This window comes from Primulina tabacum, unplaced genomic scaffold (genome assembly GCF_025594145.1).
Source record: "Primulina tabacum isolate GXHZ01 unplaced genomic scaffold, ASM2559414v2 Contig104, whole genome shotgun sequence".
Classification (NCBI taxonomy): Eukaryota; Viridiplantae; Streptophyta; class Magnoliopsida; order Lamiales; family Gesneriaceae; genus Primulina; species Primulina tabacum.
The window spans coordinates 23801-38858 of record NW_027459727.1 but is presented as its reverse complement, the minus strand read 5'-3'; the positions used below and the strand labels follow the sequence as shown (position 1 = coordinate 38858).

General features: G+C 34.4%; 2 protein-coding genes and 1 pseudogene across 2 annotated transcripts; 2 read left to right on the top strand and 1 right to left on the bottom strand.

Moving 5' to 3' along the window:
* The first annotated feature begins 1895 nt into the window (after positions 1–1895).
* LOC142534076 (UDP-glycosyltransferase 88F4-like) lies at positions 1896–3525 on the top strand. The gene is given in 3 exon segments (XM_075640980.1): positions 1896–2539; positions 2671–3461; positions 3463–3525. Coding segments are annotated over 3 exon segments (1440 nt in total). The 5' UTR covers positions 1896–1953.
* A 1053-nt stretch (positions 3526–4578) lies between these two features.
* LOC142534039 (transmembrane 9 superfamily member 1-like) lies at positions 4579–10086 on the bottom strand. Its single transcript, XM_075640928.1, has 12 exons — positions 9814–10086; positions 9059–9251; positions 8867–8971; positions 8666–8683; positions 8495–8589; positions 8242–8394; positions 7913–8047; positions 7640–7806; positions 6694–6788; positions 6202–6575; positions 5152–5425; positions 4579–5013 (listed from the first exon to the last, which is right to left on the bottom strand). The coding sequence occupies exons 1-12, from the start codon at positions 9886–9888 to the stop codon at positions 4946–4948; spliced, it is 1752 nt and encodes a 583-aa protein (XP_075497043.1). The 5' UTR covers positions 9889–10086; the 3' UTR covers positions 4579–4945.
* A 1887-nt stretch (positions 10087–11973) lies between these two features.
* On the top strand, positions 11974–14442 carry LOC142534059 (protein NRT1/ PTR FAMILY 5.10-like; annotated as a pseudogene).
* Positions 14443–15058: the final 616 nt, after the last annotated feature.

Below are 15058 nucleotides of genomic sequence, written 5' to 3'. Positions count from 1 at the left end.
TTTTGACTTGAGCGTCGTACTGTCTACGCCAGGCAAACCTCGACATCTCTGATGTTTGTTTATGACATAAGTGATAACCGACAAAATTTTCTCTCCACCAGTTACTTGGATTCGTTTACGAGCCAACCATAATACTCGTGTATGATTATTACTTGGATCCGTTTACGAACATGTAGAGTAGTTCGGATCATCACAATTTTTTACTACATCAATTACACTTAATAATAGTATCTATATATATATATATATATATATATATATAAGATTTTTATATCATGTTCACGCATAGCGTATGTTGGGTATATATACTACTAGTATATATATAAATTTGGATTTGTAATATAATTTGACACTTCCTCGTATTATTATTTCTTACCACCAAAAAATTCCGAGGTTGCATTTACATGGATCGGTAAGATTTCAGAAAAAGATTTAAATTTCAATTTCGAACCACCTTCATATTATATGAATTTAAAGTTATTATTATGATTGATCCTAGTGTAAGAAACGTGTGCATGTATATTAAATATACATTATTTTTTACCGAATCAGATTTGATTGTTAAATTTTATTTTTCATAAATATTTAGGGAAGAAAATCTATTATATTCTAAAAATTATAAGGAGATCATGTTCCCGAATATACACATACACATGTTTTGCCGATCCTAACAATTTTTGGTTCGAAATCTAACTTTTTTAAAAAAATCCTAAACCAAAATGTATACTCATATTTTTTATGCGACTAAGTCAAATTAAATCAATACAATAAAGTTAATATAAAAAACTAAATAATACACGATATTCAAAATATTTATATTATTATTCAACAATAAGATTAAACATGTCTAAAATGATGACTTAAAAATAACTTGGCTCGTAATTCTTGAGCTAAAATTATTAATCAAGTTTGTGTAATCAAGTTGATCAGTAATTTCATATAAGAAAGCAACTAATATACGAACTTTTTTTATATATATAAAAATGAGAAAAATACTAATTTTCAATTTTAAGTTTCAATCATATAGTTGGTATCTGATTCCAAAACTAGTTGATTTGCTCTTTTGAAGGACAATCCAAACTGTGTGTGTGTTCTCCTAAATAAGTAAAAAAAAAACATATTATATAACACCAAATTTAAATTATATGTGCCTCGAAACTACTGAAAATTAAAGAAACTTGATCTCTCTTGTATTTTAGATTATTTTCTGCAAAATTATATTATTTTAACTCTATTTTTCTGTATTGTCTAAAACTGACTCAATTCGAACTTACATCATTTTCAACGTCTAGGGTTAGAGAGCTAGTTAGGTATCCGGGCTCGTCCTTTTGTCTGTGTACTTCTTCTTTTCAAGGACAAGACATTAATAAATCCCCATATGCACCGTCAAACGTAAATAACATTTCATCCAACCGTTTTATTTCTAATTTATTGCCCACAGCTGCACCCGAATTCTTTGCGAACATTACAAGAACAAATGGTACATATCAATTCATATAAAAGAAGAAAAGATGAGTAGAAAAAGGCGACCGTTATAACCTATAATTTTTACAAACGGTATAAGCCACTTTAACTTTAGAAAATTGAGACGTTTATGCGCTTCTTCTTTTGACAATCAAACTCCCACAATCACTTATTGATGATACGAGTGATCTATAATTAAATACCGGTGATTGAGGTCCATAAGTACACATCTCATAAGAATAAAATACACCATCTACAGAGAGTGTTGAGTGGTTGGAAGACATCAATAAGAGGAAATAAAAAAAACTTACAAATCATTCGATGGCCGGAATAAAATACATCATCTACTTATTGTTTATCATGTTTATAAATTAAAACACGAATTTCTAGAAAAATTCTAACATACATTGGATCTCACACCCACCCGCATGCTTGCGATAAATAGCGAACGAAATCCCATGCAAAAAACACAGTACAAAAGTGAAAAAGATGGAAGACACAATAGTCTTGTATCCAGCACCGGGCAGCGGCCACTTGATCTCCATGGTGGAACTCGGCAAGCTCATCCTCAGCCGCGGCCATTTCTCCATCATCCACGTCCTTGTCATCGCCGGCTTCAACGACGCCCCCGCTACAGCTGCATATCTCCGCAACATCTCAGAAACCTACTCTTCCATCATCCTCCACCGATTCCCTACTGTCCTCCATGTCAACACATCTCCGGCAGTCAGCTTCCTTGCCAATATGTTCGGCTTCATTCGCCTTAACACCGTTAATGTACACCAAACCCTACAAGAAATTTCAAGAACATTCAAAGTTCATGCACTCGTTATCGATTTCTTTTGTGCTTCAGCCGTTCCAGTTTCTGAAAATCTTGGAATTCCTGTATTTTTCTTCTTCACTTCTGGTCTTGCCGCTCTTGCCGCTTATCTGCATTTCCCTACAATTCACAATCAAGTTGATAAGAACTTTAAAGATCTTTATGATACAAAATTTCAGATTCCGGGCCTGCCGATGCTCCCTGCAAAACACATGCCCCAGCCTGTTTTGAATCGAGATGAGCCCAGAGGCGGAGCCAGAAATATGGCTCCGCCCGGACTAAAATTTAAAATCTATAATTTTTTAATATATAAAATTGATCTGCCGGACTAATATTATATTATTTCAAAATTATATAAAATTTACATATAATTTTTTTTTAAAAAAATTGGATGTATTACTCCCATTGTTTGTCTCAAAGCAGTGGGATTATAGTGAATTCATTCAATCAGCTTGAGCCCATCGCTATGAAAGCCGTAATTGATGGCTTGTGCATCCCCGATGGGCGAACTCCCCCCATCTACAATATTGGGCCATTGATTGCTGATTCTTATAGCAAGTTCAACAATCATGGTGATCATAATCTGCAGCATTCTTGTTTATCATGGCTCGATACACAGCCGAGTCGGAGCGTTGTTTTCTTGTGTTTTGGCAGCATGGGAACTTTCAGTGGTGATCAAGTGAAGGAGATAGCAAAAGGATTAGAAAGAAGCGGGCACAGGTTCTTGTGGGTGGTGAGAAAACCTCGGTTGCATGAAAAGATCAAAGAATTTGGAGAGGTCGGGGAATTTAATGTCATGACAATAATGCCTGAGGGGTTTCTTGATAGTACTAAGGGAAGGGGTATGGTGGTGGAATCGTGGGCACCTCAGGTAGCGGTGCTAGAACACCCGGCTGTGGGTGGGTTCGTGACTCATTGTGGGTGGAATTCGATCCTGGAGGCGGTGATGGCCGGTGTTCCAATGGTGGCGTGGCCATTATATGCTGAGCAACACTTAAACAAGGCGGCCTTGGTGGCGAGCATGAAGATGGCGATTGCGGTGGAGCAGAGGGGAGAAGATGGATTTGTAGTTGGAGAGGAAGTGGAGAAAAGGGTGAGGGAGTTGATGGATCATTCTGAGACAAGTGTGGAGCTGAGAGAACGAAGCCATAAGATGAAACTGATGGCAATTGATTCCTTGGGAGATGGGTTCTTCCACTGCTGCACTTGACAAATTGGTACGTGTCTGGCTTGGGAACTGACCTGCTCATCTTTTTATATATAATAAAATAATATTGAAATTCTGAATATATAATTATAAAATGTGGTGGTGTATTATTGCTATATATTTTTATATGAATGTTTATGGAAGACCAGTTTGTTTTCAAAATAATGTAAAATATCTTCTCAATTAATGTTAAAAATATGTATTAATAATATGAAATATTTGATCTATACGTGTATTAAAAAGAAAGTATATATATATATATTTTTGATATGTTGCACACCTATCGTGCACACCTATATATCATCAATCGAAGTTATTTATAGATGAGTTTTTAGAGTTTTGGAGGGAAAATAAACCTATTTCAATCTGCATTGTTGTTTATAATATATCAAAATAGAGTTTCCGACATATGAAACTAAGTGGAGGGAAGGTGTTTCAATGTGTTTGCTATGTAACTATTTTTAGTTAGAGGTTAAATGGTAAATTATAATTTAGTATGTGATTTGAATTTTTTTTATTTTTGTCGTTTTCAGACAATTTACGATTTTAATATATTATTTTCAATTGTTTAGTCTTATTTATTTTTTTCCCGTAGTGACGTCTGAAAATTAAAGCTAATAAACCCGATATTATGTCATTGCTACTGGTGAAAAAAGACTAAAATTATATGTAACACAAATCAGTTTAATGTCTTGAATTTATTGATGATGCGACCAAAAATTATAAAAAAATATATAAATTAAATAAATAAAACTTAATTTCTTCTATATTAAATCTTGTTCTCAAATTTAAAAATTTAATTTTGTACCATCGACTGTGTTGAGACACTATAGCAGTGGTGTGTGTAGCATGTGTATTGTACGCCCCGATTTTTCTAACTCAGTAGTCATCGTGACACACATAATGTGTATATTAAATATTATAAAATATAATAAATTTTCATGTAATTGACTAATAATAAGAGATATTTTAGCATATACATTTGCAGACACACACAATTATTTAAAACATTTAATTAATAATATTGATACATGCACAAATTCGACAACAAATTTCAAACACAATCTCTGTGCCAGTGACTCGCCGGTTGCTTGAAATTTCATAATCACATAATTATAACATTCAGAAGTCTCGACATATTTCTTCAACAATCCTCCAAATAAAAATCAGCCATTCCCACGTCAAATAAATTAAATAAAAACAAAAGGCACCTAACCGAGACCAAAACATCAAGATTTATAAGTTAAACAGATTTCGCAGTAAAATCATGCCAAGAGGGTATATAGGAGAGGCAAAATTGAATCTTCTGGCCATTTTTGTTCCGTCCTTAGTTTCTGTAAAAAGATAAAATATTTTGGAGACTCTGCAGAAGTGGACTTCCATATATTGCAATGGGCAATTAACTTCCTGTAAAATAATGGCCAAACCCGAGTTCTCATCGCACATATCTAACATTAGTCACATTTGATGTTTCGGTAAATTCTCCTGACAAACAATCTAGAGCCCAGATATCCAACTGCGCCTGAAATTTCACAGCAGATAAAATAGTTATTAACAATGTATAATGCTGATACTATAGGAAAGATCTTCTAGCTGCAATCATAAAAGTAGCTCGTTCATGCCTCGGTGAAGGATGGAATAAAAGAACGAACAAACTTACCACATAGTATTCCCAACCCAAGACAGAACATCAAAGTGTATCCAAAATAAAAGCTGGTCTGGAAGAAGCCAGACATCTTAGTCTTCACGTGATAGTAATACACAGAATAGAGGTACACATAAAGAGCAGTAGAAGCAGCAGAGAAAAATGAGGTCCATTGCCAGTGATAGTTCTCCGCATTCAGCAAGAAATAAGTCCCAACAATTGTAACACAAATAGTGACGATGATCAGAATTACAAACACAAGGAGCATGAAGCCGTAGACATAATAAACCTGAAAACAACACAGCAAAGAATTACACATATGGCTCCCTTAATTACCCAGGTAGAGGATAATGCATTTAAGATCCTTGGCCAAAACTTGGTTATTCATGTCAAAAGCTATAGTTTTATGACAGTTTATTCAAGAGTTAATTCTTTCAGCCATTTCCTTCGAATGGCAACATATATCAAATTGTCCGAGATTTACCAAGGAATTCACTCGCTTAAGGCCAAAACAGACCACATTCCAAATACTGCAACATTTGAAACTGTTCGGATCACCTTATAAATTGTTTCAAACATCTTATAAGAGGGTTAATAAATAATAAGATATTTGCAAGTAAGTGATTGTTAATTTCTTTTCAAAAATATCTTATGGAAATTAAAAAAAAAAGCTATAAGGTCTCGTTAAATCTTTTATAAAAATAAAACCCAACCAATTTGTTTTTTAAGATATCATAAAATTTTATTCAGGATCACTTCAATACTTATACAGAATCCTAATTATTCTCCGAATTCTTTTCCCTCAACAATTTTCTCTTCCACTAGATTTGTTGCAGTTCCCTCTCCATTTGTGTTTCTTGAATGAATGACTTTATCCAAACATTTTTAAGTAAACTATTATAACTTTATATGATCCTTTATTCTCAAACTATAAGAACCTACCGTATCTGATTGTACTTTGTACTGTAGAAATGGCCAAAGAGAAATAGCAAGTAAGCAAAACTCAGACGCCTGATTCTTAAATCATTTCTGCAGATGCTTCGATGAAAAAGAAACAAAAATTACCTTGTAATTCCAGAAGGAAGTGAAGACAAAATACATTTCAATGAAAATGCTTCCAAATGGAAGCAGACCACCCATGAGAGAGATCACTGATGGTGTGAGATACCATTTCTTCTCAGGAATTGGACGGGGAATTGTCTTAACTCGGCAAGGATTATTTGGAGTACCGCTCCAGTTTCTTCCAACAACAGTACCAAGAAGTGCCAATGGGAAAGAAATAAAACCCCAAATGATGAAAACAACCACAATGGTACCAAAGGGTATAGCAGCTAGCGATCCATAAAATATAGCAATAGTGTTCAAGACAAACGCAATACCAAAGCACATGAAAGGAAACAGTGATGCCGTGAGGATCATTGACTTTATCCATTTTTTACCTGAACAATCATTTAGTTTTATAACAAGTTAAAGAGGTGTGACAGTTTATAAGTGAGGGAAATTTTAAGCTACAATAAAAATTTAAACACCATAGATGGCAGTAAAAAAGAAACATACCCCCATTTCGAGAATACATGCCACCACTCACATAACCAGCAATGAATGAGGTGAATGCATAACAGATGATAAAGGTCGTGACAATTGCTCCTCTCCTGATATACAAGACAACAGCACATTATATCACTTGAAACAAGTCAGATGAGTATAACAAACAAATAGAAAGTACGTTATATCACTTGAAACAAGTCAGATGAGTATAACAAACAAATAGAAAATGTTCTAATATCTTGGAGCAACTGACACCATGATAGTTAGTGCTAAACAAAGGAAGATGAATTTCATGTATGTAATCAAAAAAGGAAAAACTACCGACTAAAAAACGTGGGAAAACGTAAAAAATGTTCAAGAAACAGGAACTACGAGGCAATCATCGAGGGAGTTGAAAATTGAAATCTATAACAATGTAAATTACTATAAATCATCTAGTTAGAGAAAAAAATGTTGTAAAATTCAGGGGTGCACGTTGATGCAAAGTCATACAGAGTGAAATCAACTATTTACTGCCTACTGTAGACAAAATAAAGGATAATAACATCACTGACAATATAGATGTCGTACATGATTTCTATTGGACGGCTAAAATTTAAATTTACCATTTCTTTATTCAATGTTTTCCTTCTTTCTGGAAAAGGTTAGGAGATCGGAGGCCCTGACAGAAGAAATTGACAGACCACCTAAACTATAACAAACTCATAGAAACAAGAATGGACCCAATATTTTTAATCTGTCGACAAAGAATTAGATCCAACTAAAAAGTTACACCCCAATAAATTGTTTGGATGTCATATCAACTATTGTTTTTGTCATATGATCTTAAAGTTTCCAACCTCAGGTCGTTGTTGAACATGATACCGACCGAAACAAGCTAGATCTACCCCTTAATTCATTTTATAAATTAAAATAGGTACGAGATCTAAAATTTCAATATATGCATTTGACGTACCCTATATATAACATCCCGATGATTGCCAAAATGATGACAAGAAGTACAAGTGTTGCTAATTGAGCACCAGTGCCAACAACAGCTGAGAGAAGAGCCAAATTTTGTGGAGGCCGAAATACATCACCATGGACAAGTTTCCACCCTGACTCCTCACTCACATCCCGCTCCTACACAAGATGAGTAAGAATTTAAAGGAATTTACTTTATGGTGCAACAAATTTCAGTATTTCAGTATACTTTATGCAGACAAAAAAAGGGTTCAGAAATAACTACCAGCGTCTCAAGATCATCATCTTCCCGAGCATATTTAGCATAATCATTGCGAAGGGTGCGCATCAATATCATTGAAACCAGACCAGTAAGGAAAATCACCATCATGAAAGAATTAAAAACAGAGAACCAGTGGATCTGCAAAATGATGATTACTGGATAAGCTGACTAGGAGGAATAACATAAACTATAGGATCACTGAATAGCTAGTATATGCTCCCCGTGTTCAATGGTATCTTTAAGGAAAGGTGATTAGACATTGTGTAATACAATATTACCAGAATAGACGAAATCACTGACAAAAGCATATATTTCAATAAATAATTAAACACCTGATGCTCAAAAAAGGGATAGTCTAGATAAATGTCAAAGCGGCGTGCAAACGTTATATTGGTTGAAACCCATTTAACAGAGTAAGACATATCTAACACTCTTCCCTCTTCAAGTGGTTTAGGAACTTCTTGAGTGAGATTGACGTGAATGATCTGCAAGCACAAATATTCAATTTCAGATAGAAAATGTACTTGCACCTGGAACATAAAATAATTACTGTGTAAAACAGACAAAACATCTCATTGAATCCACCTGGTTTTCATTATATTTGATGATGAGATTCTTATGAGTAAATAGCACATGCTTTGTATCGCGAGTTCTATCAGGAAGCACCTCGCCGATAAAACCTTCACAAATGAAGTAAAGTTTAATCACAGTATAACATAACCAACCTACTACACTTATGAAGATATATAAACGTACCCCACAATGGCAAATCATCTTATCGCCAAAGAGCCATGCGCACACACAGAAACAACAGGGGTTAGAAAGAAAGAGCAAGAGGGCGAAATAATAAAAAACATTTCGAGAACTGAAAATTAAAAGGAGTAGAAAAATTTCCTAGCCACACCAATGTTGTATGTATCATCTCATGTACGGACTCTACAATCATGGGACACGTACCCATAAAAAATTCAAACCAGTATAAATTCTCTACAGCATCCCTGAACTGTTTAACCTTAACTGCGTCCAGTTCAATCTCACAAATTGTAGTCTTATCAACATCTTCTGCAAAAAGATATTGTAGAATGAAATGGCCATGGTTCTGGGAGATGAAAGATCGCAACTAAAAAAAATTCAGTTAAAGAATATTACTCTTAAACTTTATATCAATTTGGCTATCTATAAGTTCATTCCCACCAAGAACCTCGCCAAGACCACCCCACTTGTGAGCAGCATTTTCAGATGACCCGCAAAATGGGAGGCTGTAATAATTGTAGGTTTCCTGGGGATTGTTAAATGGGCCAACCTTGTTTACCCATAGAGTGACTGGATCACCAGCTTGATACTGCATATTTTGAGATGTAAAGATTCAAAAATGCATAACGTAATCATTCTGTCTACATCACTCAATTGAGAAATTAGATTTCCTCAAAACGAAACTCATCAACAAGACATAGACTTTATGATCAAATCGGACATCATATACACACGTATGTGTTTATACATAAAATCAAAATCCACAACAGAAAAGGCAATACAGCTAAACGTGAATCAACACAGAAATAAAACCAGCATAAAACTGCATGTATACGAAGCACACCAAAAGAAACCTGTTGAACGTCAGGGCGACGACTAGAGACATCTTTTTACCCTAAAAAGGACAAAAAAATTGAAGAAAAAGGAGGAAAGGAGGGAACTTTCTTCTCCCGTACATACTAGATCAAGTTCCTCTTCTCGCCATAGACATTACCAGTTGTACAAAACTTTGAAAGCCACCAACAATCAAATTCAACCAAAATCACTATAGAAGCAATAAAAAACTACACACCCTGTAACCTAAAGAACAATTGAAATAACCGCGTATGCAACCAGCAAAACAGATAAAGTTCATAAACCGACATCTTCACCTTTCCAAAAGTGGAGGAAACAAGGAACAAGAAGGAGATAATGAAGATGCAGAGTGTTCGAACGGCGTCGCACATCGCTTGAATTTCTCGGTGACACGGAGATTGCTGGATCTGAATCAGTAACGCGCGAAGGGCAAAGATCAAATTTTCTTCAACTCTCACTTCAATTTCTGGTTAGAAATTCAGATCTCAATAGGAACTGGACTGGGTTTTCCGACGAGATATAACGCTTATATTAAACTCAATATTCTACCCTTTTTTTGGATCTGATCAATATTCTTATTATATACACAAATACAACATAAATTTATCTACTCTCTCTATACCTCGGTCAATTTTTTTTTTTCTCAAAAAAATTATATATAATTAGTAATATATCATATTAGTTTTAAATTTAATACTAAAAATATTAAAATTTATATAATATATATTGTATGTGCGCGCCCACATGTGTGCTTGAATTATTATATTATATTATAAAAGTCGGGTAATCCCATATTTTTTTTAGACCAAAACTTGTGTAAGATGGTCTCACGGGTCGTATTTGTGAGACGGATATCTTATTTGGGTCATCCATGAAAAAATATTACTTTTTATGCTAAGAACATTACTTTTTATTGTGAATATCGGTAAGATTGACACATCTCACATATAAAGATTCGTGAGACCGTCTCACAAGATACCTATTTTTTTGAGTATGTATCTTGTGAAGCGGTCTCACGAATTTTTATCTGTGAGATGGGTCAATCCTACCGATATTCACAATATTTATGAGAATACCCTTCGTCCTTGATATTTTTTTAATCTATACTATTTTATCAATTACGATTACGATGATTATGGTTGTAAAACGGTTTTCTCAAAACATTATTCCATATTATTTTTATTTTTAAAAAAATATATGATAAGATTTATAATTCATACAAAAAAACTATAATTTTTATATTATGATTGATATGATCATCTAAAAAATCAAATATCCTTATAGAATAAATTATATTATGATATTTTAGTTGTAGATTAGATAAAATGTACTAAAATATTTTTTATGATATTTCTATTAAATAAAAGGAATAATTTTAATTAGAGAAATATTATTTTAGCTTATAAAAAAATACCATAACAAATTTATCTATTTCGATCATCTTGATTTTATTAATATAATACATATGGTATATCTAAATATGACTATGAAAATTCCATTAATTTAATATCACATCATTGTTTAGGATTAACATGACGAGGAAACTAGTGATATTTCAAAATATGATATGGTTGAGGTAGAGAATAAAATAGAATTCGATATTATTTTTTTAAAAAATGGATGTTCAACACCTCTTGTTAGACACTCCATGATCGCTTGTGAGATGTTCGCATGAACATCACACAAGAATTTAATTCTAAAGTGAAATTCCATGAAATGTTTGTGTCAACATTTTGCGACGCTGATGATTGTACATTTAGTGATGCCCAGAATAACATAATTTCCTCTGTATATATATATAATAGTTGTATAACATTTTTATCCATACCCTTGATTGCATAATGTATAAGATCATCCTCCATTATTTATTCACAAAAACATTAATGAGATTGTCTTACGTACTGTCAATTGAGTGATACATATATCCTACTTTACCTGATCGAGAAAAAAAATATTTTTCACAAAAATTCATATACGGTTGTCTTCGGATCAATTTTTTGTGAGTCAATTCTCCTAACCTGTGAAAATTTTAATTTTATGCTAAAAATATTATTTTTTTACTTTATATATGAACAATATAAAACAAGTATCACAGATACTACCTCACAAGAAACTCATTCTTATTTTTTTATGTCAAATTTCAGTATTCTAAAAAATCAACTTAGGCATGGCTGACCGCACCTCACCGCAAAAAGTGCCAGTCGGCCGGCCTAGGCGACCGGAAGTTACTTTTTTGGGGATATTTTTTTTTTAAAAAAAAGATTTTTGTAACTTTGAATATAAATTAAAATCCAAGAAATAATTTTCAGTCATGTTAGATAGCTAGAAGGGTGCGATTTTTAAGGTAAAAAACTTTGGGTAAAGTCAAAAAGCCGCGAAGCGGAATCAGTTATCCAATAAATCTCAACTAATTTTTAATGTAAAACGATCCAAATTATTGACACTAATCCCAAAAACTTGTGGCCTGGAGAAAGACCATGGCCACCTCTACAGCCACCGGAATCCATGCATTCGACGGTGAAGCTCCCCTGATGGCCGACCGGCAACCCATTCCAAATCCGGTGGCTGGAAATCTGCTGCCTTCAACATTGGTACCTGTCGAAATAGATTTGTAAATCATTAACGGCCAGAAATTTTTTGTTTCTTTTTCTGTTTTTTTATTTTGCGTTTTACGTATGGAAGTGCCTGAGAGGTTTGCGTTCTACGGCATAAGTTCGGTTTCGATAAGCTTCTTGACGGGGCCCTTGGGGAAGTCCACCGCCAACGGGCGCCAAGGCTGCGGAGAATGTGAACTTGTGGTCTGGAATGGCGTTGCTTTTGCCACTGTTGGGTGCCTTTATAGCCGACTCGTTTCTTGGTCGGTACCATATGATTACTCTCGCTTCTGGCCTCTATATTCTGGTACGAGCAATTTCTTTTCATATACGAACTTTATGCTTAGCTAGATTTCTAGGACCAATGTAATTCGGATATCACCACACTGATATGATATTGTCCACTTTGAGTTTTAACCATCATGGTTTTGCTTTTGGAACCACCCAAATGGGACTTTGTTGCATCCCCTAACAATCCTCCCCTCAAACGAAGTTCCACTATTATTCTCATGGTCCGAGCCTCTCCTCAAGCCTTATTCGTCCTCAATCGAGGTTACTCCACTTCACTGTGTTGGAGCGCACGCCTTACATGAATACTGGGAGCATAAACCACCCCGAGAGTTTAATCAAGGATTTTTACCGGGATCCCTCACCTCTTTCGTTTAGGTATCGAGAATTCTACCCACACGGCTCGATCTAGACCATGGCTCTGATACCACTTGTTAGGACCAATGAAATCCGGATATCTCCACACTGGTATGATATTGTCCACTTTGGGTTTTAACCCTCGTGATTTTGCTTTTGGAACCACCCAAAAGGTTTCATCCCAATGGAGATAACATTCATCTTTATTAACCCATGATCTTTCTCTAGATCTTCCAATGTGGGACTTTGGTTGCATCCTAACATAGATAAATCTTACTTCGATTAGCATAGAGATATTTGGTTCACATACTTTTCTCGAATTCTTTTTCCTTGTCTTAAAAGGCTAACGATGTTTTTTTCCACTGGGATGGAGTATAGGGACTTGGATTATTGTCTGCATCAGCTTTTTCTTTTTCCATTTGAAGAGTACGATTGCCAAAAAGCTTCAAATGGCACAGCAAGTTGTCCACCTCAGCTTCAAGTTAATCTATTTTTCTTCTCTTTGTATGTAGCAGCATTGGCCCAAGGGGGGCATAAACCATGTGTTCAAGCTTTTGGAGCTGATCAGTTTAATGAGCAAGATCCAATCGAGTGTAAAGCCAAAAGCTCATTCTTTAATTGGTGGTACTTTTCCTTTTGTGCTGCTGTTTTTGTGGCTCTCGTCATTAATTTTGAACTACATCCAAGACATTATAGGCTGGGTTCTTGGCTTTGGGATCCCATGTATTGTAATTTGCCTTGCCCTGACTATTTTTTTCATGGGGACTAGGACATACCGATTTCCTACGCACAGTGATAATAGAAACCCATTTATCAGAATCGGTCAAGTATTTGTCAGAACAGTTAGAAACTGGCACACTAACCCTACGCCATATCCACAGAGGAGGAAGCTCAGGGAATTCTGCCTCATGAGGGCATTCAGCAATTCAAGTGAGTAAAAAAATGTTTTCCGCATAAAAATATTTTCACAAACACTAGAATGCAAGTGCTTTCTGTACAATACAAACCTATCAAATTATGTCCTTACGCAAAATGCTAATTTGGATTATTACATGTCCTATAATTTACAGACCACAGCACCAATGATTGTATGGTGGCTTATACCTCAGTATTTACTTTTCGGAGTTGCTTATGTGATCACCATGGTCGGTTTCCAAGAGTTCTTCTACGACCAGTCTCCTGGAGAATTGAAAAGTTTAGGTCTTTCTCTATATATACCTGAGTATTTTTTGCATTGGGAGTTGCTTAATTGGTTTTCTCATATCTCTGATTGAAAAGGCACGAGCAGAAATGGTCCGACTAGTTGGTTCTCGGACAACTTGAATCGGGCACACTTCGGTTACTTCTATTGGCTACTGGCAGGGCTTACTGCTGCTTCACTGATTGTGCATGTCTACTTCTCGAGATCATAGAGACTCACAACAGGAAACTTCTTGTTTGATATTATCATTTTGAAGGCTACGAGTTTCTTGGGGAAACAGACATAAACGATGTGCTGTTCGTTGAACTTGTAGCAAACTATATAGTTTACGATGTATTCCTTGTTGTGTCGATATGATTTTATAACCAATCCTGAAAGGTGGACTGGTATGCTGGTGATTAAGGTCACTGCAAGAATAAATGCTTATGGTGACATTCATAAATATATCATATTCAATATGTAGTGACATTTAAGTTTTAGTGACACCTCCAACAAATGCTCTCTATTCCAATGTCGTCTTAAACTTCCTGACATTTTTTAATGTCATTATAAGATGTTAATGACAACTTCATACGTGTTACTAATTATTCATATAATGACAATTTTAAATGTCAGGAAAACTCATGTTTTAATATATTTATACATGGCTTGTTATTATAGTAATAATGACAAATTTATATGTCAGTTAAAATAATTTATAATGACAATTAAAAATGTCGTGTATGTTATTTACAGTGACAATAACAAATGTGAGAATATTTGGGTTGGATAAATATAGGAGGAGGAAAAAATTGATAAAATAAATGTGGGAATAAAAAAATATATTAGATTAGTTATCCTGACATTTTTAATTGATGTCATTTTTTATATGGAGGGAAACAATTATTTTCCCTCCTCCAATATTTATCCAACCCAAATATTCTCACATTTATTTATAGTGATAATTTTTAGTTTTTTTAATGATTTTTTACGATGTGGGAAAAATAATTGTTTCCCTTCATATAAAAAATGACATCAATTAAAAATGTCAGGATAACTAATCTAATATGTTTTTTTATTTTACACATTATCAATTTTTTACAAGTGTCATTATTAAGTATT